Source organism: Manis pentadactyla, chromosome 1 (genome assembly GCF_030020395.1).
Source record: "Manis pentadactyla isolate mManPen7 chromosome 1, mManPen7.hap1, whole genome shotgun sequence".
Classification (NCBI taxonomy): Eukaryota; Metazoa; Chordata; class Mammalia; order Pholidota; family Manidae; genus Manis; species Manis pentadactyla.
The window spans coordinates 224,405,809-224,429,164 of NC_080019.1; the positions used below are offsets into that span (position 1 = coordinate 224,405,809).

Sequence of the window (23,356 nt, forward strand, 5' to 3'; positions counted from 1 at the left end):
AAATGTTATGATTACTAGTATTCATCATCATTGTTTATACTACCCTCACTATTAAAAGGGATTTTAAGCCACTATGTTGTAGGGCTTAGATGCTTATTGTTTTGTGTTGAATTAACCAAGAATATATTTCTCTGCTCTTGAATCCACAAAGAGCACATATTTAAAGCTTGTTGAGTTTTTCTGTCTTGACTGTAAAATTTGTAACATAAAACGTGAGGATTAACATCTTGGAAACCCCAGTGCCAATAAAGGGGAAAAGACAAATGAGATGGGTGGGCACGCTGGTCCACACCCCCGGCCAACTGAAATCATGCGTCCGCACTTCACGGGTTCATACACATTACCTCCTAGTCGTAGGCGGTCATAACAGGAATTTTTGTTGACTTTTGTCAACAGCATGTCATTCTGGAGGGATTTGTTGAAAGGCAGGAAGGTGGAGTCAGGCTTTGAGACTCATGTAATGTGTGTTTCCCAAAACTCCTCAAAAAGTTCTGTCCTGTGGGGCCCGTGAGTAAGCTTCTGTCATTGGATTGAAGCCAGGAGAGTACAAGCATTCACTGGGAGGCTTGCTGTCAGCACAGACCAGACCATTCCCAATTCTGTGGGAGATCTGGCCTTGACACAGCAGGGAAGCCGAATGCCAGTGTTCCTGGATGTGAGCACAGCAGTCCTGTCCAAGAAATACAGCTTGTTCCTGCCTCAGAAGTTTGGGTCTAGCCAGGAGCCAGAACTTTATCTAATGTTCCCGCCACACTGTTTATTCATTCTAGGGCAAGTAATAGTCATCCTAAGATTCAGGGGTGCGTAAAATATTTTAACAGCATAAAGGTCTATGGAGGTTGGAGTCATAGAACAGTCAAACATCGGTGACTACTTCTGAGAAGTTGCCAGAAATACAACCAGCTAAGTCATTACTTCCTTTATTGGGTGCTCGGTGAGTTTTGGATTTTCACTTGTTTGATTTTGGGGTTTGTATACCCCCAAGAAAAGGCTGTAATCTTGTCCTAGTCACCTGCTATTGAATTGACCTTGATCATGTTAATTAATCTCTCCTAAGCTCTCCTTATTAAGTAATAATAGATATTATTAATAAAAGTAATCATATTCACCTCTGGATGAGCAGCACATATAAAAGTACTCAGTGTAGGCAGTGAAGAAGCCACTATTAAGGTGGATCCTGTCTGTTTTCCATATTGCTTCTGGAAATTCAGCCTGGTTCTGCCTAGAGACCTACCATGCCCAATGTCATAGAGAGTTCGGTCAAGACAGTTTTCTTACAGGAAAAGAAAATCTGTCACTGGCTGTTCAGATGAAGTAACAGCAACATTGCTTTGCTTTCCCTTCTTACAGTGTACTAAGCTGTGTGGTGGAGGCCTGCGGACGAGACTGGTGGTGTGTCAGCGGCCCAGTGGTGAACGGTTCCCAGATTTGAGCTGCGAAGTTCTTGATAAGCCTCCAGATCGTGAGCAGTGTAACACACATGCTTGTCCTCCGGACGCTGCGTGGAGTACTGGCCCTTGGAGTTCGGTACGGCCCTGACTGTTAATGTTTGCTAACCAGACTAGCTAACTGACATGCCAGTTCCAAGGCATTCTGGGGCAGTCCTGTGCAACAGATAATTGGGCAGCCCTGAAACTGTGCTATAAGCAATCTATTGGGTGTTTTTTTTTTCATTTTAATATACAACAGAATTAATTTTTTATGGTGTTGCCAAAGTGACTTTACAGAATACATGTACCTCAAAGAGGCCTGGTGCCAGTGCCAAGAAGTAACTTCCTTGCTTAGGAGAACTAGACTATGTAGATGAAGATATAGATATAGATAGATAATTAAAGAAACGAAATAACTTCATGCAGTTGTTAAGCTCCAAAGTGACTTAAGCAGACAATTCAATAGCAGGCATTCTTTCCATTTCTAAGCTATGGTAGTTTTGACTTTTCTGGGAAGATACCTGCTTATTGAGGCCAAAGCAATTTTTATTTCGGTGACTATAATTTGCTTGTGTGACTTGGGTACAGCTTTCAACACAATCACCATGAGGCTGCACCTACAATGTAGACTGAAATCACTTTGCAAATGTGAAGGACCAACTGTGGACTCAGTGACGTGGTGCCTTTCAAGGTCTCTGAAATGTCCTCTCTCTCCTCCTGAGATGCGAGGCTCATTTGGGACTCCTGTTTGCTCTGGTCCTAGGCTCCCTTTGCTGTCTGCTTAGCTGGCATTGTGAGACAGGTTTGCTCCTGTAACTGCTATGCAAACTTCTGGGGCAGCTCTTGACAAACACAAGGATGCCTTATGTCAAAACAATAGTTTGGCTAAGTTGTGCGGTAAGCTGTGGGGCCCTTAGGGCTGTTTATGTAGATAGAGTAAACGTCCCTGTAAATACATTAATTGCACTGAAGCTGAATTTAGTATTATATTCAGTCATATCCAGAAACCTTTTTATTTCATAGAATTTATGAGGAAAAGTCTTAAACGTTTCTGAAACCTGATAAACAGCAGATTAACTGAAGTGACACGGCTAAATACCTGTTGGTGCTTGTAAGACTGAGGGTTTCAGTCTCAGACTGTGTCTGCAGGTAGATCACTGGCTCTAGAGCCACTGTACTTTGTAGGAAGTAGGAATCTAGAAGAATTCAGAGTTATCATCTCAACTAGTACTATGTAGCTGTGCGGTAAGGATCTTATTCAAGAGCTTAAGAAATGCCACTCTGAGTCAGATGTTTGGTTCACCTGGAACATTTTGTCTGCTATACTGGCGCCCTCCCCAAATGAACATTTTGAAAAATATCATATTACCTGAGAATGTCAGGATAGTCCTGACATTCCCAACTCCCCTGAGTCACCTATTACATACTATTTTTCTTGAAATTTTCCTCTTGAGCCCATTATATTTTCACCCCATTCATTCACCAACCACTACAGCACGCACGTTATGTTTCAAAAAGTCTAGCTTTCTAAAAAGCTGTGCCTTTTAAATTTTGACCAAAAACGTCTCTTAACCCTCCGAGGGTATTCTGTGTGTGTATATGTAATATAATGATAATATAATGTATTGTGGTATAATAATATACAATATACACACTATTTTATATATATATAAGTTTTCAAAGCATTCCCTTCCTTGAAGGCTTTCTAAATAAAGCTCAGATATTTTACAGAGGGTCACTACCCTCTCCCACAGGTATTTTAAGAGGCTAAACACTTACATTTTAAAATATAATCTGCTTATTAATTTAACTGATGACTTTAAGGGTTGTTTTTGTTGTTGTTGTTCTGTTTTTATTGTGCTCCTTAGGCCTGTACACAGTTTTCTGAAACACTTAGAGAAAGAAAGATTCTAATGCTCTGTTATGCACAGAAGCAAACACGTGGATTTGAAAAATGTGTCTGCTGCCTATATGATTATAATGCTTCCTTTGCAAAGTGGTCATTACTCAAGTATATATTTAAATGCCTCTGCAGTCTAGGAGCAAGGCCACTCTGCAAGGCTTTTAATTGTGATTTTTTAAAAATTACATTAAAATCATTTTATTTAAATAGATATATTGGTAATTAATATATTACTTAAAATACATGTGTATGAGGGCAGTCTTTCAGATTCTTCCTGTGCGGTTTTGATTTCACTTTTATCACTTTTATGTTGATTTTTGTGGATGCTTTGGTACAATCTCTAAATTTAAGCATACCTCAGTGAGTTGTTTTAATAGCCATAAAGCCACTTCTATGGTGCTTCATCATTGTAACTGACAGTGAAATTCAGAGCAACAAAAAGTGTATTTGAGGTGCTAACAGGTCTCATTCAACAGAAAACAAACTAGATTTATTAGAGACCAAAGATAGCAATTAGTCCTTCAGTGGGTTGCTTTCTCTCCCAAGTACTCCCTCACAGGAGATAGTGCCCGGAGCAAGTGCAAGTGCGGCCCTGGGAGTAGGCCTTTTCCAAGGTCGCAGTGGAGACGGCCTGGCTCAGCAATCATTACATCGCTTTAGCATGGCTTCCAGAGTCTGAAATGAAGCTTTGGTGAACATAAAGTTCAAGTACCCATTTTAGATCCTTAGTTTTGGCTCACGTCATTGCAGACTTAGAATCATGATTGTGAAGAACACCCTCCAAAAATTCAACCTTTTCTTCCCTCTTTTTAAGGTGCCCTTGTACTCTTACTCGGTAACATTTTCTTTTCAAAATAAGGTTCTCACAGTGATCTGCTTTGCAGTCAGGTCCTGCAGGCAGCCAGGAGCAGACTGGGAAGTAGATGCATGTGTCCCATGTCTGGAGGCATAAATTGGAGAGAAAGCTCTAAACTGCAAACCACTGCAAAAGGTAGATTAAAAATCCACAGCATTCTACAGTAAGCTGATTCATGGAGAAGATGAGAGTAAAAAGGTTTCTATGTAGTGTGACCTATCCAAGATGGCCCTGTAACATTCCTGTTTGCGTTGCCGCCCATCATCGGTGATTCTCCTTAGGAGAAATTGTGTTTTTTTGAGTTCTTCATGACAAACCCAAAAGTTAAAAGTGTTCTCTGAGCCTTACTTTAGGTGCTTTGGTATAATGCTTGTCAACCCAAATAATAAGAATTTATGAGTTCACAGAGGAACTGTGCTTTTCTTTCTGCCTGGCCAACTTATAAATTTGTGTCTACCTCATTTTCACATTAAAGTTTGCAACTTCTGTAGGTAGGAAGAGCAAATGTCTGTCATCAGTATTTTATCACCTCACTACATCTATTTCTAGCAAAAATAAAACATGTAAATATCACTGCCATCTTTTCTGAATACAGCTTTAAGCAGCCAAGCCTAGTATTATCTGAATATTTTTACCAGTACAGATTTCTATGTGTTTATATAATAAAACATATTTATTTTTTCCATGTTATTTAATGTTATATACAATGTTTTAAAATTAGTGTTTATCAGCAGACTGTAAAGGCATATAGGCTATGTGGATTAGAAATGCATGTATAGGTTTCTTTTGGGTTTAAAAAGATATGCTTTTAATTTTGTAAATCCCCTCCAACCTGTACCGTCCCTCTCCCAAATCTGAGTAGCCAAGTGGCAAGCTTTATGTAATTCAGTCGTTTAAAATATGTAATTTAAAGGGATACTTTAAAAAATATTTCTGAATTGGAAATGATGCTTAGTGATATAAACAAAAATTTATGAGGCTTAACATTTGTTTTTTTTCTTTTCTAATACTGCTGTTCTGATTCATTGAATCTCCACTATGAAATATGAATGCTCCATTTATTGAATTTGTGGATAATGGTAAAACATAGCTAGAAGACCAAACAAAGAATTAGAAGAAATGGTCCTGAACATATTAGAGAATCTAGGTGCAGGAAAAAGCTAAGCTAATGTGCAAAAATGTGATCAGCCCTATTCTTTGTGTTCAGATAACTGTAAATGACTTACAGCATTTGTCAATTTTGTTACTTGTTCACCTGCAATACATTTCAGAAAACATTTCCTGTTAAAGAAAATACTCTAACAATAAACTTAGAAGTTTTCAAAGAGGCTACACTTTCCAAAAAATGTTATAAAGATGACCCCAAGTGCCTATTGGTCCTACATTCCCCTACGGAAGCTTCATTTTGCAATGCAGTTTATTAGAATAATTGAGTGTGAAAGGACCAAAATAAGAGAGTCCCCATATGAGTCTGAGGTTTATTTGTAAGGCACTGAATAAGGTAACTTCTCCAAAGCAGATGATGATGGATAGCTAATTTTTACCGAGTATTTACTGTGTCCCAAGACAAGGTAAACAAATGCCCATCACATTTAGCACCCATGTTACACCATGAGGGAGGTGTTTTTATGAATCGATTCGACTGTGTGATAATCTAGTTTAGTCAGACAAGTTTAGTGTCAATATACCGACTATATTAATCCTGCTTATTTTGATAGAAAGAAATAATCCATGTTCAGTATGAATTTTTTACACTCCTATTTTATATTCCATAAAGGGTACACTTAGAACTCAAGCAGCATGTGACTTCAATTTCATTTAGCTAATACCGACGTGCATTTGGCTCCAACAACACAAAATCCAAAGTGATTAGGGTTGTTGGTTAATTCTATAACCAGTAGTTATGAACACTTCAAACAACTGGTTATGTTTAGAGAATGGCAAAATATCTATCTCTTTCATTTTAAAGGTATCACATTAGCCAAATGAGGACAATGATATAAACATTCTGACTGTAAGGGATATCACATTAAATGCATATGCATTTTTTAAGATTTTTTGCTAACAAAGACATACATGCTGCTAGTGCCTTTTCAAAAAGGAAATGAGAAACACATTATTTGGCTCTATCAATATGGTGTATAAAAAATAAGAGTTTTTTAAAATCAAAACATGACAAAATATGAAATTATAAAGTTCACCTAAATTCAATGTAGATTAAAACTCTGTAAATCATGCATCTTAAACGTGTTCAAAGCAAGCAAAACACTGGCCTGCATCTGTTTCATTGGAGATCAGATTTAGCTGGCATTAATTAATTAATTAATTTAGTATTTACAGCGATTGCATGCTTATCAGACTCAGTTTCTGCTTTCTGATAGCTGATATTTCATGACAGCTTGACAGATTTCTATTCTTACAGTTTAAGAGGTCCGGAGGTTGGGGAAGCAGGGGTAGGAGGGTTATTAGACCCTGAGGAGGAGTGCAGGTCCCTCACTGACCCACGTCATCGCGTCGCCCTCTGGTATCCCTAAGGAATGGAAAGTTTGGAATGCGGAGTGGGAGGTTGAGGCTGAGACCAAAGTCTAATTGTCTGGGAGGGAATCCTGATTAGTAAAGGCAGTTGAGGAAGATTTATATCATGGGGTAAAAAACTTTGAACTCTTCCTTTAAAAAAAAAAAAATGACGAATTTTTCAGCAAATACTTCTTAAGTGCCTCCTGTGAGCCAGGTACTGCTCTAACTGCTGGAATGCAGCAATGACCAAATCAGAGCTCTTCATTCTAGTGGGGAAAGAAAACTTGGTATTAAACAAACAAAACTAACTGCGCATGTTATTAAAAATGACCTTCCTCCTATGCTCACCAGTAGTCTCACTGCAACCATAAAAATACAAATGCAAAGTGCTCTTAGGGCATGCATGTATCTTCCCAACTGCTTATGATCCTTGTTCAGTAAATTGTCCATCCTGTCTTTCCTTTTAAATGTGCAATTCCCCAGGCATTTTCAGTGACCAGTGCTCCATTGCTGCTAGCACGGAATCTTTAACAACCTCCTATCAATGTGCTTCTCTTCACCTTTATGTTAGAATGCAGATTGGAGTTCAGTGGTCTGAGTGGGGGGACTGCATTTCTGCCTCTCCCTGCTGGGATCTTCAGCCTCCTTCCCACAAATGTGGGGAGTTGTGGCTGAGGTATATTCCGCCTTTTGTCATTTAATGGGTACCAATAAAAAAAAAATCTGTAATGTGTGATTGCCACACCACCACTTTGTCTCTCGTTTTGCTTCCTCTAAAGTGTTTCATGGATGGTTTTAGCGACCACAACTTCCCTTTCCAGAAATTTATAAAGTAGAACGTTGGCAGCCAAGAAAAGAATGTGCAGGAAGTAGTATTGGAGATAATATGGGCTGAGCCTACAAAGCCATTCTTAGCCAGACCTGCATCCCCTTTCTCCTGTTAGAAAGAGGTTATGCCTTGGCCAATGCCTTCTAGTAACTTTCTACAATGATGGAAATGTCCTTCCTCTTTGCTTTCCACTATGGAAGCTACACGTGACTAATACTGAGTGGTTGAAGTATGACTGAGTGCAACAGAGATACTGCATTTTAAACTATATTTAATTTTAATTACTCTATAAATTTAAACAGCTACCTGTGGCTGATGGACAGGGCAACCTCAGGCAACACAACATCGTTAGCAGTTGTTACTCAACTAGCCAAGAATCAACAAACTTATAAAAATAAACTGGGGAGAAAAACTATGTCAGCACATGAGGGGCCCCTGTGTAGGATGCCTTTGCATCCATTGAGTACCATTCCCTTGCCCTGTTTCTCTTCTGTGCTTTTGTTTTGGAACACTTCAGGGGTGTTCCCTGACAGCTGGGCATTAGAGAGAACAGGGCTTAACAGAGGCTTATCAGAACCAGCTGTCTTGGAAGTAGTAACTCCAGGGCTGCAGTTTAAAAGCAGCTGTTAAAACATACTCTCCTCTTGTGCATCTCAGAGTTCAAGTTCATCATGGCAGTAAGTTCAGTTAAGGAGAAAGAGTGTTTATGTGTTCAGTGTTCTGAAAGGGCAGGGCTTGATTGATGCTTTGCAGGAGAAGGCAAAAATGGAAACTCCAGGCAGCCACCTTGTGGAAGCTTGAATTCCAAGAGATCTTTCCATCTTTGAAGGGTGAGTTTCAGGAAAGTAGCTTTTCATAGTCACTGAGCTCTGTAGGTAAAGGTGGAGCAGATTAGCTTCAAGGCTGTTTCACAGACGTTTCAGAGGCATGAGAGTTGAGGCAGTAAATGTCCCCATCACACTGCAATTGCCATCATTTAACTTCACAAAACATATCCTTGCCTGTGTTAAGAAAACTTGTATGAATTCATGTACACTCACACCCCATACCAATGCTCCCAGAAACTAAAATGTGTGCCACAACATTGGCTGCAAATTAACTGAGGATATCGTCAACTCTCTTTTCGGATGGCCAGATAGTTTGGTTGTTTTTTTCCTTTCGGACAATATTTGAATGAAACTATAAAGCAATCAAGTGGTCTGTTTTTAGATGCACTTATTAATTTATTATGCACACTCTCAGGTTATTTATGCATAAAAATGGGAAATAAGTCCAATAATTCTTGCTAAGCCACTTCTTCTGAAGTATCTTGGGAAGTAGATGAATTAATAGCTTCAGTTATACACACAAGAGCTGTTTTCCCTTCACTTAATTTTGCACAATGTGTTTCCTTCCAAAATTATAGGGAGGGCTTTGGTTTTTTTATTATAGCAATCATTTACATTTTGGAGCACTTACTTTTTGCTAGGGATTATGCAAAGCAACTCATGTTATCTAAATTAATCCTCTATTTGATGAAGTTAGCACTGTCAGAGAAGTTTACCTGGTTCTAGGTCACCCTGTTGGGAAGTGGCTGAACAAGGATTTGAACCCAGGACTTTCTGACTTTCAAGCCCCTGGTTTTAATCAAAATACAATTTCCTCATATTGCTTAGTGGTGAAGCAGTGAAACACAACCTCTATAGAAAGAGGAGGTTTACAACTTCAGATTTTCTGTTCTCCCAAATTGTAACTACTTGAAACATGCTGAAATTCTTGACCTAAAGAATTTTGCTTAAAGCTCTAAAGGAATGAATATGAGAAAACTGTTCTCTTAAAATCAAACCAAGTAAAGAGCAAGATTTGAGCTTTTCAGAAGATTAAGAAAAGAGCAGCCAGTATTTATTAAGCACACACCGGGTGATGTTTCTGAGATTTTAATATTGCAAAGAGAAATGGAATAATTTGAGGTAATAAATCTAAGCATTTTCTTTGTTCAGTAGATATACAGTCAGGCCAGTAGATCAGATTTGTTAAAACCACTTATGGGATTTGCAGATGTTTTTGGTGATGTTTATGCTGCTGCAATACAAGTGGATTATGAAAAATGAAATTAAAATTTATTAAAAAGTGATCTCATACCAATAATCCTCTGGATGAAATAAAATATAAGAAATGCCTTGAGATACCTTCCGAACTCTTTCTTCAGCTGAAACTAAGCTATATGGGTTGAACTCAGCAAGGCTAAGTAATGTTCATTCCCATTCATTGGACAGTCAACCACTTTGAGTTCTGTCCTTGAATTCTCTTCCCCTCTTCACCCCTTATTCTCCCAAACACTGCTGTATTCCTCTGTACATGTGGCAGTAAATGATCAGACATGGTTATGGGTAGGGAACTGGGTAAGAGGAAGAGAGGTAAAATGGAAAACACAATTGGTTTGTTTCAGGACAAAGGAAGAGATGTAGATATAGCCACTATGTCTCAAGTGAAAACCTGTTAGCCCAATCTTATATTTAATTGCCCCAAACCTTAATTTCCTGTGGGCTGAAGAGGTCTGCTCTTGAAGCTTGGTCCCTTACTCAAAGTAGGCATACTGTGCACCGTATCAAAATGAATGAATGAGTGAGCCCAGCTACTCAGGAGCTAAAATCCTTATGACATTGGCCTCAAAATATGGAAATAAAGACCTAACTTGTAGGAGGGAATCATTAAAAAGAAACACAGGACTGAATGGTGGTGGGATATCAATGGTGATTTCCTGGTGCGGAGAGTTGTATGGTATTTATGTAGGAGACTGCTGTCCTTGATTTAGGGAAACTATAGAGTTTTAGAGATGATGGCACATCATGTTTGCAGATTGCTCTCAAATTGTTGAAGAAAGGGCAAAATAATAGTGGCGTACATGTCTTCACATAGGGAAATAGGCAGACATGTTGGCAGTTGGAGGGTTTGCATAAAGGGGGTAGGGAGTTCTTTGCGATACTCTTGTGATTTTTCTTGAAGTTTGAAATTTTCAAAAGTAAGTTACTTTTTTAAATTTCTCAAACATAAATATTTCAGAGTGTGTATTTTACTTCACAAGGCAACAAAGAGGAGATCTGGATTTGCTTCAGGACTTTAAATGTTCTGCCACATTTTAGGAAGCCATTTTTAATCTCAGCTTTGTACGGTCTGATAAGAACAGGTGCTCTAGCCAGAACTCGGCATGATCAGAATCTTTCCTAGTCTTCACTGGATTTTTCCCATGACTTTCTCTCCTTGTCTCCTCTCTCTCTCTCCCTCCCTGCTTCCCCTCCCACCCATGCAGCTCATAGGAAAGGCCTCTGGGAACAGTATATTTTTTGTTCCTCTTTTCTCAGGGAAATCTAAACTTTCACTTCAAGTCTTGCCAGTAAATTCCAGTAAACACTTGGCCTTATGCAGACTCACCTTTTTTATCCACTGCTCCTGGTTCATAGCCCAGATTCCTTTGAAAACTAAAGTTTTTCCAAAACACTGTGCCATTTGTTTCCCTTGCACTTAATAAAATGCCTTCATTCTACCAACCCATCTGTTTCTGCATTGCAATTTGCTCTTTATTAGTGAAATCATTATTTGCTTGTCATCGGTTGTCTCTTAATGAAACGAGTAATACCTAGGAATCCTTAGCCACGGCCGGACACAGACATGACGTCAGGGTCAGAAGTGCTGCCCAGAGGGGTGTGTTTATTTATTGTACTTGGGATCTTCATTGCTGCATGTGGGAATTGACTTCACGTTGTACGTGTCATGTTGTCTATAGACCAGGCTTGCCAACCCTTTTAGCCTAAGATCTTGATCTTGTTGGACTGGTGCTCAACAGGCCCTCGCACACTCCCATCCAAAAAAGAGCCCTGTGTTTTCCACCCCCTCAAGTCAATTAAAATCAGTTCTGTTTTGAGAACTTGTTGAAGGACTTTTTGAAAACCTTGAGATAATTCAGTGGTTTTCACTTGGGTTGATTTTTTTTAACTTCGGTGGACATTGGGCAGTGTCTGGAGATATTGGTTGTCACAAATGGGCTGGGGATGCTACTGAAATCTAGTGACTAGAAGCCAGGGGTATTGCCAAGCCACCTATAGTGCGCACCACAGTCCCCAACAACAAAGAATTATCTCACCCAAAATGTTGATACAGTGCCAAGGTTGAGAAACCCTAGGGGACACCTGGTGAGGACAGGAATGACCCATAATCAGAAGCCAAAGTTGAAGTCACAGTGGCAAGCCCTGTGGAATGACACAGGTTAGCTATCAGAAAACTTATCTTTGGTGAGTTGAACTTTCCATAAAATACTATGTGAGATCACAAGGAAGCTATCAAGGTCAAAGATTTTCAAGGATGAGCTGAAAATACGAGGTCTCAAAGTTGTCTTACCAGACCATGATTTTGCAAACCAACAGGCAGTGTCACTCATTGGTTTTTTTTCTTTTGGAGGGGGACAGAGACATGCAGATGTGTCCAGCTGTGCTCCATATGACAGACATTATGCATAGTGACTCTGGTAGGAGATACCAACTTTAGAAAGAAAGGCATAAATGAAGATAGGCATTTCTGAGAAGACAAGGGTCACTCTAACATGTTTGTCCCCTTGGGTTGTTCTGATAGCACTGATAGTTCATAAGTATATGTTTTCTTTATTTTTGTTTTAGACAAATGGCACCTCCTCATCTATGATAAAATTTGCACATACCTAATGGTCCAACTATGTCTAGGAATTGGTGTCAGATTTGATTACTTAGGTTTTTCTTTTGGGTACCCTTTTAAAAGTAGAATTGATTCCAAATTTGCATTATATCTAGGAAGGTGCAGATTGAGTTTCTGATTGGGGACTAAGACAGTGGTTCAGCAAGTATTCTGTGAGCTGTAAACAGGTAAGCAGTGGGGCTTCCCAACCTCAGCACTGACGACCTTTGGGAGCAGATAATTCTCTGTTTTGAGGGGCTGGTCTGTGCATTGCAGAGGGTTTAGGAATATCCTTAGCCTCTTCCCACTGGATGCCAGCAGCATGTCCTCTCAGTCACCATAACCAAAGCTGTCTTCAGACATGGCAAAATGTCCCCTGGGGGTAACATCATCTCCTCACTGTAGCTCTATGGATTTCTTACGGCACAACTTATCTTCGCATGTTCTCCCAGGAGAATGTTAGGCGGGGATAGTCTGCAGCATTTCCCAAATATGTTTGATACCAAATCTCTGTTTCTTCAAGTCATAGAAGTCTTGGAGAATAAAATTGTTCCCTTCGTCCTCTCAGGGAAGATGAATGTTATGTTGTAGCGGTCACCAGGTTTTCACCATGAGTGATTTCTCCACCAACTGTTTTGTTTTGTTTTGTTTTGTTTTGTTTTAACCCATCAGAGGAAGCTCTGCATATGTGGTCAGCTTTTCCAGATGTGTGGCATTAACGTGGTTTTTCAGGTCATGAACTTCTAGGGAAGTTCCACCTTTCCATATCTCCCCTTTTCCACCTTGCAAATATCTCCGGCTTTAGCAGATGGTGAACGCTGTGTGTTTGCCACTCCAGCTGCCATGCCACAAAGACACACATACATACGCTCAGAATCGCAGGCTCAGCTTTGACACTGGTGGGTTAGAGAGTGTGTTACATGATGCAGCTCCTGGCCCTAGAAGGGGGATCAATCTCAGTTCTTCTCCTTCAAAAAGGTCACTGACAATGGCCATAAATACTAGTTGTGACTCCAAAACTTCAAACTAGAAAAGAAATCTAGTGGTAGAGGAAAGACAAGCAAAATGAATCCAAGACACTGTCCTTAACTCAGAGAAGTTTTATGGCAGGACCTACGTGCTAATGAAATATTGGATTCTTCCCACAATATCTAAACTTTATCTGATGGAAGACCACGGAACATTTTATTAAAAGAGGACATGCCCACCGGTGCCCAATGTAGAAGTGATCTTGGTTCTCCATAAGTCACGTGGATGCCACCTCCCAGGATTAACTGGAATCTTAAACTATCAGTGAACTGTGTAAAAATCTCTTCAAAATTAGAAATTGAGTTTTGCCTTTTACTCAATTATAATCTTACCAGTGATTCTAAGCTATAAATTGAACACAAGAAAATCTCCCCTGAGTAAATGAGAAGATGCATTTACCACTGAAAAGCTCACTTTCCTAAATGAATGAGCTTCTCCACATTACAATCACGACTAATGACCAGTTGTTTTCCATTTCTTGATGTGGCACATAAAGGTGTCCACCTGCAGTTGATCAGATAGGTTTGACTGGAAGTGGAGAAATAATAGCAAAAGCCCCCATTTAAGGAGCAGCTGCTGTGAACCAAGCCCTGGGCCTACTTTGTATTATCCCTGTAAAGTGGACCTCCGTGGACTTGACGCAGTGAAGGTAAGAAGACTGAGCTGGAGAGAGGCTAAGCAAGTTTCCCAACATCACACAGTCAGTAATTCTTGGACCCAGAACTGGCCGACTCCCAAGCCCCATGCTTTTCTACTTCTTCTCCAGTAGGGCTTTCAGAACTTGCAGAAACATTCATTTGGATTTGTGAGACATGAAAGAAACAAGCTCTTACCCCAAGTGGAAACTTCCTCTGCTTTTTAAAAGCCATCGAAGCTGAGTCCTTAGGATCTGAATGTTTCCCAAGGGTTTTGGGCCAGGTTCCTGGTTTTATTTTACTTATCAAAAGTTAGAGGTAGCTGAATATTCACATTTTTGAATAAAACAATTTTAGCACTTCAGTTGGCTTTGAATGCTTTTCAATGGAACTCAGAGCCGGCTTTTCCTTGGATGGTTACAGCACCCTAGAAAGATGTGAATTGGTACATCGATAAGGAAAGGTCTAATAAAACCAAAAATAGATCTTTCAAGGTACAGTCTGCTCCTAATATTTGGGTAACAATTACCCTACTTAGTAGAGAGGCTTGTGGTAGCTAGATTGTGGGGACTGTGCATGAGGGTGGCAGTGATTCATTTCTATCAGATTCACTCTACAGTTAAAAATCTCAGGCTTGATGTTGGTTTTGTAGTCCTGGATATCCTATACTTTAAGAGCCTTTTTCTAAATGACAGGAAACATTTAAATAAATCAGGATCAAACTTAAGCATATTGTTTTGAAACAGAAGTGCAAGTCTTCAATTTTTAACTTGTAGATGTTTCCAGCCAAAATGGAGGTAGACAGTCGGCCTAGATGGAACCATCCTTGTCTACTACATTGCTTTATACTCTGATTTCAGTCTGTATACCTACATTTTTCTATCAGGCAAAAGTGTCATTCTTACGTGACATCTTTGAGGAGGAAAAACATTATCGGACATTCGGGGTATTTGATGGTTTCCGTGGCTCAGAGTCACATTTTCAGGGTTAGTCTTGCTTTTGCAGGACAGTCATATCCTGAGTTCCTACCTTCTGCCACTTGCTGTTTATCTTGTATTACATTGTCAGGTGACCCTCCTCTTAGATGTCCCCTGTGCCATATTCCTGTAAGTATGAATTAAATATTAAACCACTGGAGTATTTAGCCAGCTTTGGACTCAGTAGACACAGGAGATAGGAGAGAACAGCAGTTATTGATTCGCTCCTTACAATGAACTGAGCATTATGTCGGGTATTTATTTAATCCTTGCAAATTCTTGTGAGATAAGTGGCTCTAGGTTCTATGAAATACTTTTCATCCACTCGTTCGTCCATTCTTTTGTGTCTCCATAAATATCTGAGTGTTTTCTATAAAGCAGGCTCTCCTCTAGCCTCTGGGGACATAGCAGCGAACAACACATAAAAATTCTTAATGTCATCAACCTTACTTTAGTTGGGGATGGGGAGATAACCTATAAATAACATACAAAACAAAAAAGATAAAATATATGTTATGAAAGAGATAATGCCTTAGATAAAAATAAGAGATGAGGGATAGAAAAGAACATGGAAGAGGAGATGGGAACTAATTTTAAGGAGGTAGGGCAAATCTCTGTTAAGAAAATGACATTTGATCAGAGATGTGGGAAAACGCAAAGGCCAACCACGTGGATGCCCAAGAGAGGAGTATTGCAGGTTAGGACGAGGAGTTAGCAGTCTGCCAGGAACACGTTAGCAATAGCAAGGAGGCCAGCGTGGCTGGAAGACTGTGGGGTGGGTGGCAGGATATGAAACGAGAGATGAGACTGAGGGAGGGGAACGTGGAGGTAGATCTTGGGGGAAAGAGAGAAAAGGAAGGGTCGAACCATTGGCAGGATCCTCGCTCACATTCGGAGAGGTAGGAAGACCTTCCCCGGGAAGGTAGGGAGGGGAATGGGAGAGTCAGTAGGGACAGGATTTGTCTTGAAAGACTGACCCTGACTTCTGAATTCAGAAGACGCTACGGGAGGAACAAAGGTGGAAGCAGGGAGACCACTAGGGAGGCATTCAGATGAGGGAAGACCCTGGCTCTTCAGTGCTCACAGTGGGAACGGTGAGAAGTAGGGGGAGTCTGATGTGTTTTTAAGGTCGTGACTGAGCATTTTAGCTGGGAGTTTGGTATGGGGTATGAGAGAATGAGAGCAATTGGGTGACTCCAAAGTTTGTGCCCCTGGCAGGTGGAAGGGTAGAGTCCCTTTGGTTGAAATGGAGAAGACTACAGGAAAAAGAGATTTGTGGAGGAAGGTCAGGACCTCTGATTTGGACACGTTACGTCTGAGATGCTTATTCCTCACTTCATATCTCTATTGAACAGAACTGGAAAGAGATGCTTGCTGTGGTTCAGCATCTTGCTTAAGATCACAAAGGAAGAGAGAGTGATTACTGGTCCAACCAGGTTTGATTGATTCCAATACTGAGTTCATAACTACCACACTCTTCTGCCCCAACCGTTGGGTTTCTATTTAAATAAATCTCAGAATAGTGTGGGACACATTTAAATTCACAGAAAACCATCAAACATTAGTTTAGCTACTTGTAAGTGTTCCATTACATTTTAGCAGGTTTTTATCTCTCGTCTCACTTTTTCATAGTGGTAATTTTGAGCTGTTCCTTTATGGAGGTAAGCAGGAGGAGGAGACAGGAAAAGCCACCAAGGACAGTGCCTATTGATGACGACTCGGCCCTATTTGAACTCCCAGCAGAGCAATGCAAAGCTAGGGGCTGAGCCTGTAATTCAGTGTGGTCAAGGTAGATTTTTCCCTTCTGCTGAGAATGTTTCTCTGGGTACAGGCCCAGATATGTATGCATCTCTGTTTTGAGGTGGGATTAATATCCACCCAAAAGCAAATCAATTATATGAACTACTCTCCCAAAAGAGTCACAGATTTTTCAGTGAAAGGTGTGTAACATGTTGGCATATAAAGATCACTCTTGTCACACCAAGCTAATGGAATAAGGGCCAGAGAAGCAGAGAAAGTAAGACTGAAGGGGACAGCGGAATGAAATTTGTCCTGGTAAGTTTTGAAGGACTGAATATCACATAGACTAGCTCTTTGGGAGGAGGCAGAGGTTCAGAGGCTAGACATTGGTTAAGTAGGTGAAAGTTTAGAGATAATCCGCATGGATCGCTTTTGGCATGGGTCACTTTTTTGCAGAAGCATTCCCAGAGGGGACTCATGCTTCCTGGGTCTGCTCCTGATGGCCTGTGACAGTAGCATAAGTCATGAGTGAATGTTCCGGAGCATTGTCATCTTCTAGCAGAATGACACCTCCAGGCAGCCTTGAACCCTCAGCCTGGGCCTTCAATCATAGGCCACCTTCCAGGCACCAAGCAACTTCGGTCACCAGACCCACCAGCCATAGCTTTTCCATCAATTACTTACTCAGATACTTCTTCTCTCCCCTGTAATAGCCGAGAGTAAGGATCCTGGAACAAGTATCTCACCTACCACCCTCCCTGTCTTCCACACTGCCCTCATTCATGATCCCGTACAAGCAGAGTGTGGGTCCTTGTACCATCTTTGCTGCATTCCTGAAAAATGCCGTTACCATCCTCCTGCTGAAGTCAGCTTACAAATAATCATCCCGTATAACCATGGAAGGGAAAGGAAGTCACATACAAATAGTCAGTGTGCTTGGGATTGGGGAACCAGAGGGCACGCTGGGATAACAGGGCCCGGGGGTGGCACATGCCGTAGATTCCTGGGTCACCACTGGATGTGGCCAGGGTAGAATTTGCCAGCTGCTGCTTTTCAGTCCCTTGGTTTTTGCTTTCTCTCTTGGCTTTGTTTCTGTCTTCTGTTTTTTGTCTTGCAGAACAAAAAGATCCCCAGTTTGGGTTTTACAACTTGCATGGCTAATTTCATACGCTGCTATATTTAATGTTAACATTTAACACTACGTGTTAAATGTTAAAATGTAACAATTTAACATTGTTCCTCCTCTAAGACAAAGTTATTATGTTAGGAGATTAAGAGAAGGCAGCTGAAGAGCCCTATGCCTCATATTTCCTGGGGGTAGTGGGAGGTGGGCAGCACCTCTTTCTGTCTCCCCTTGTGGGCCTAGCCCAGCCATCTCCCTTGTGAGTCATATGCAGGGCCACCTACTTGGCTATAATTCTGACAGCAGCCTTGAAGTGTGCTCCAAGAGTTGGCGTGCGAATCTGAGTCCCTTTTCTCCCACAGTCTTAGACCTTTGTAGCACTGCAGAGGCTGGGGGTGTTGGAAGCAGCCGGGATGGAAGGATGGGCTCATGCCCCATCCGGCTGCGATGAACGTGACTCCCGCCTCTGCTCTCTCCCATGGTGTTCCCTGCCAATCTCATGCTTTCTCAGCTCCTTTTCATGGTAATAAGTGCCATGGTGGTCCTGGACATAAACAGCCATCAGGCAGGCCTGTCAACACTGGCTTTACGCCCTGAAGTCAGAGCCCTTGTTTCCTGGCGAAGCTCTCTCTTCTTCTTCCTCAGTCATTCTGGTTTCTTGATGTCCCTGTTCAGAGCCATTCTTGTATTGTGAGCAGCCCTATAGAAACTCCCCTAAATGTGTTCACACCCGCCAATGCAGAGATCTGCTTTGTCACAAAGATCTGGGGCCACTCCCACAGCCAGGCTGAGCAGAGCCCGGGAGCGACGGAACATGTATTCAGGCATGGTGGTCACTGATGTTAATTCTGTGTTTCAGGACACTTAAAGAAATGACTTAACAAAAACCAAATAAGAAACATAAGTAGTTCCTGAGATAATAAGTCTGAGCAGGAAATGATGGAGTAGAACAGAGATGTGGCATTCACATGTGGTGTCTTTCTTTTTCGGGTCTTTCTGTCCTGTCTGGTGAGACAAAACCATATGAATAAGCAGTAGTGTATGAGAGTGAAAATGCCACTGCAGAAGAGAAGGAATCTTCAACACTGACGTCTTCTCTGTGATTTCTCTGTGACCTTTGGAAGGGAACGCTTTCCACCCATTCACAGGGGTGAGATTTTGCCAGACTGAGTCCCTCCTTCACTCAGCAATGTCTGTGTTAGGATATTAATCTTAGACTCTATTAGTTAACATATGTTTCTTAAAAATACTCACCTTTTGACCACATGTTGGCAGATATTCTGAGACACTCCGCTGAACAGAAGCATGAGGAGTGGCGACTATGAACGTGTATTGATTTTTAAACTGTGGGGCCAGAACCCCATGAGCTCTGTGTGAATGCATTATCTTACTGAATTGTGACATACTGCGGAGTACAGGCAGGGCTGTTATCCCTGTGGTGTAGAGAACGCATCTGAGCTGAGAGAGTTCAAGAAATTTGCTCCGAATGGCAGCCCTGTAAAATGGCAGATGGCATTCCAGTCTGTATCTCTTCGACTCCAGATCCACGCCTTGAAGCGCTGCAAGTCAGAGCAAAGTGAAGGCGAGCAACGAGCTGCTGTTCCCTGTGCTGGCACCAGACGCGTCCACCTCTTGGAATTTGCTCTTGACTGGTACCTTAGGGCTAGTGATTGTTACACTCGCCCCTGTTCATGTTGGTGTTTGCAGTCCATCCGAGCCAGAGGTGCAGAATCTCTTGCCTGCCTTTCTAGTCCCTAGCCATCATGTTAGCCCTTTGTAAGCATGACTGACTTGGAATAGAAAGGATTAAGGTGTCTGGTTAGCTGTTCTTGAGCACCGTGAAGAACACCAGAACCTGGCCACAAATCCCTGGTGCAATTGGCACCAGATAGTGTTTGGTGTGAGGTCAGAAGCTCACAGTCCTAAGCCTGTATTACTCCTTCTTGTCGGGTGACTCTGAGCATGCCACTTCTTTTCTCTAGTGTTGAATTTGTAAAATACATAGATGGACTGAATAATCTTTGAGTTTCCCCACAGCTCAGACATATGAGAGATTAGTCCTTGGTCAATACACAGGCCAAAATTTACAATCTGCAGCCTTCTTCTTGTGAGCATGCAAGAGCCACTCAGCAGTGAACAAAACCATCATTCCCTGTGTGGAATCAGGCAGGCCCCAGAGGATGGATGAACTTTGGAAGATGGTCCAGAGAAAATCAGGGTGTGGCTTTGGCCAAAAGGAAATGTGACCCTTTATTTATGTGATTGTATGTTTGCTTCTCATAACATCTTACTTCCCAAGGTGCTAAAGATCTTGCAAAGAAATTATCAAAGTCAGAAATACAAACATCGCATAGCCACTCTGTTCTGGAAGACTAAGGAATAAGGAATCAGAGGTTTCTAGAATAAGAGACATTTCTTTGAGGCCCTTGCTTTCTGTTACTGCTTTAGGAAAGCAGAGGTGAGCATCCTATTTTCTTAACCAAGCCCTTTCTTCAGTAGCCTTAAGGACAAAAATGGTGGCTCTGGAGAGGGACGTGCTATATTTAAGCCTAATTCTCCTGCCTCCTGGTCTGTGACCCTGAGCAAGTGATGTCACCTCTTTAATCTTCAGTCTCCTTATCTGTTAAAAGGAATCCTAATATGCCTGAGCCACAAGATTGCTATTGGGATTAAATAACAGCCCAGTTTCCCACTCATAGTAAGAGTTCTATAAGAGCTAACTACTATGATTTCTAATAGTTCTGCTCCAAAAGAAAGAGTTCTCTTGAGATGGGACTTGGAATCTGAATAACTTTGCCAAATTAGTTTAGTCTTAGCACTGCGGTCAGATTCCAGGTGATTCTTTCTTTGTGACTTTAAGGAAAACATGACATTTAGTTTATAGTACACTTCTTCTGTGATGGCTACAGCTTTCAGGTGTTCATTCAGTTCCATAAATATTTGCTGGCTGCCTGCAGCATGGAGAACAGTAAATAAACATGTGTGAGTTGCAGCTACTGTTTTTTTCCCTATGTGACAAACCCATGGGGTTTTCTAGGTTTCCACTAAGCAGTGTCTGAAACTTTGATCCCTGAGTCTGTGTACTTGTGCCCACTGTCTCCAGCAGAGCAGACATTCTCTGGAGAGAGTAAGTCTGGCCTCCCTTTTGCCTTTCTTGATGGTGTGGTGCTCATGCAGTACTTAGTTCGTTCATCACCGTAACCGGCGAGGTAGTCCTGAACCTGCTTCAAGCATTGCCTCCTTTCTGAGAGTGTCCTTTCCAGATGAGGTTCAAGTTTATGTTTTGTCAGAATGAGAGTAGAATTGACAAGAGCTTGCTGTTATGAAAAGACACAACTGAATAATTTTTCAATGAAGGAATTTAGATGTTATTTTCATATTTTAAAGAATCACAAGGGAAAGGCCTTGAATAATAATCAGTTCAGTCTCCTTTCTTAAAACTGAACTCTGCCCAGCAGTCTTAGAGTAATGGTTAAGCTACCTGATAGTCAAAATCCTTAGATTAGGAGTCTTGATTTAACCTGGCAGTCATTTCTAGTATATGACCTTCCTCTTGGACTTTCAGTTCTACCTTATTTCTAACCTGTCAGCCAATCATGGTCTTGGAAATACGGACTAGTTGATAAGCATCCTGCATAACACATTTCGTGTGAACCGAATCTCATGCATCTAGACCACTTGGAGATGGACTTTGCCTAGATATACAGAACTGGGCCCAGACACTCTGCTAAGGCCATCCTCCTGGACTGTCCATTAGCCTTATGTATCAAGCATTTATAATAACTCAGGCAGTCCTGGTCCATAGCCACCCCCCGTGCTTCCTCTAAGCCCCAGCATCTTCCCGCCCATCAGCAAGTTTCCTTCTGGCCTGGTTCTGGGTGCCTCCCTGGTCTCCTCCCTCCCCGTCTCACTTCTTTCTTCCCTCTGGTGTCCTTACCAGTTCTGGGTAGTCCACCCTCTTCATCTGGATGCCCGTGTTCTCGGCAGCATCAGCCAGCCTGGAGATCCCATTCTCGCGTGGTCGCCAGCCCTTCCCAGCTAGGCAGACACACTGGGGCTGTCTGCTGGCCTCTTGCTAACTGAGACACCCTTCGCCTCGCCATCAATGCAAGGACTATCGCAGGGCATCACTAGCGGCGGGGACAGCACACAGGCCCAGTTTGCACCGTTCCCCGAGCCACCCCCCGAGAGAGAGCAGACCCTTGGCAGAGGCGCTCAGCAGACTGCCAGGGCCTTGAGTTTCCTTTCCACCCGAGGAGTTGAAAAGCAAGGATTCCAACCTCTTGGACCTTAGTTTGCAGGAAGTGTTAAAGGCTTTATCTGAGCAAGCTCCATATTTAACATCCCCTTTGAATGGCCTCATAGAAACAAAAGACTGCGAGCCAGGCATTTGGGATGCGGACCTTGAAGTTTCTAAGAAACAAGCAGAGATTACATTGTTTGGGAGTGCTGCTTACAGTTGGGGGAAAACCATTCTCTTACACAAGTTTTGGGTTGTTTTCACAGAGAAAAAAAGTGAGAGTCCTATTGTTAATCTAGGAGACTATTTCAGCTGCAAATTTAAAGAATTAAACATTACCCAGAGCAAGAACTCTAGGTATGTAGCTGATAAATAACATGTACTAGGGGATGCACTAAATGTATATGTATTATAGCTCAGTGACACACATTGATGCAGAAGTCCGTGCAAAATCATCAGATGGAAATTTCCCTTAGAATATAAGAACTGAAACCTGTGTTTATTTGATTATCAAAATGACAAGTTCTTTATGAAATTATAATTGATCCATCAATAGATCTGTTAGATACGAACATTTCCATGAGCACCTGCTTTTCTTTATTGGTAAGTTAGGAAGCATGAAACGGAAAGTGTTTGTTCTGATCAGATACGTTGAGAATTTTGTGATCGCTTTTAGATCTTACTTTCGGCTGATGATAGGTATAGTGAGTCATGCTGAAATATTGCATTCTGTTTTCAAACTCAGTTCCATTCAAGTCCCCGAATAAGAAAATGCACATAGGAATGAATGGAATGTAGCTAATCCAGATATTTAAAAAATTTATAAGGCATCATATTTAGAAACCATGTCATCTGTCTTCATTTTCTGGGCAATAGATGCTGGTTGCACATGGTGCCCCTCAGAGGAATTACTCTCAGTGATGTTGTTGATCATCTGTTTTCATTGTGCTGTTATTGGTCCTGAGAGATATCTATCTACTTGTCTTGAAGTCATGTGGAAAAGGTGTATACAAAGCACTGTGGTCATGCCATTTTGGAAGCACAGTTGTCTCCATGATAGTACCTCTCTCCGTGGTTACTGAGCTGGTAAATGAGATAATGCAGGTAAAGTACTAGCACGGTGCCGAGTGCATAACGAATGTGAGCAAGCACTGCCTTTTCTGATTCTGCCTCTGTAGATGGGTGCCTATTTTTAGGCTACCTTTTCCGATGACTACGGCAGAATATTTAATCAGTATTTATTTCTATCAAGTCTCTCTTTCCCCTTCATGTTAAGTGATGACTTTTGTGTGCTCGGTTTGTGTGTTGAAATGACTACCTCCAAAGGCCGGCTTGCTTTAAGTTCGCCTTGGTCCTCTGATTACAGCTGTGTCTGTTTCTTCACCCTGATGAAG

At 41.4% G+C, this 23,356-nt stretch overlaps 1 protein-coding gene and 1 long non-coding RNA gene across 11 annotated transcripts in view; one reads left to right on the top strand and one right to left on the bottom strand.

Annotated features, from left to right (window-relative positions):
* ADAMTS9 (ADAM metallopeptidase with thrombospondin type 1 motif 9) overlaps positions 1-23,356 on the top strand; it is a 156,644-nt gene that overhangs the window by 87,140 nt on the left and 46,148 nt on the right. For all 8 annotated transcript variants that reach the window (XM_057507807.1, XM_036877586.2, XM_036877589.2 and 5 more), the window contains one exon: positions 1,351-1,527. In XM_057507807.1, the coding sequence (XP_057363790.1) occupies positions 1,351-1,527 (177 nt within the window). The remainder of the gene's footprint in view (positions 1-1,350; positions 1,528-23,356) is intronic.
* Positions 1,547-23,356, bottom strand: part of LOC118908345 (uncharacterized) — a 31,021-nt gene continuing 9,211 nt past the window's right edge. For 2 of the 3 annotated variants that reach the window (XR_008999359.1, XR_008999357.1), the window contains one exon: positions 14,195-14,309. This is a non-coding gene — a long non-coding RNA (uncharacterized LOC118908345). Of the gene's footprint in view, positions 8,405-14,194; positions 14,310-23,356 lie in introns of those variants that run through there. The other variant, XR_008999354.1, reaches the window with a different exon arrangement.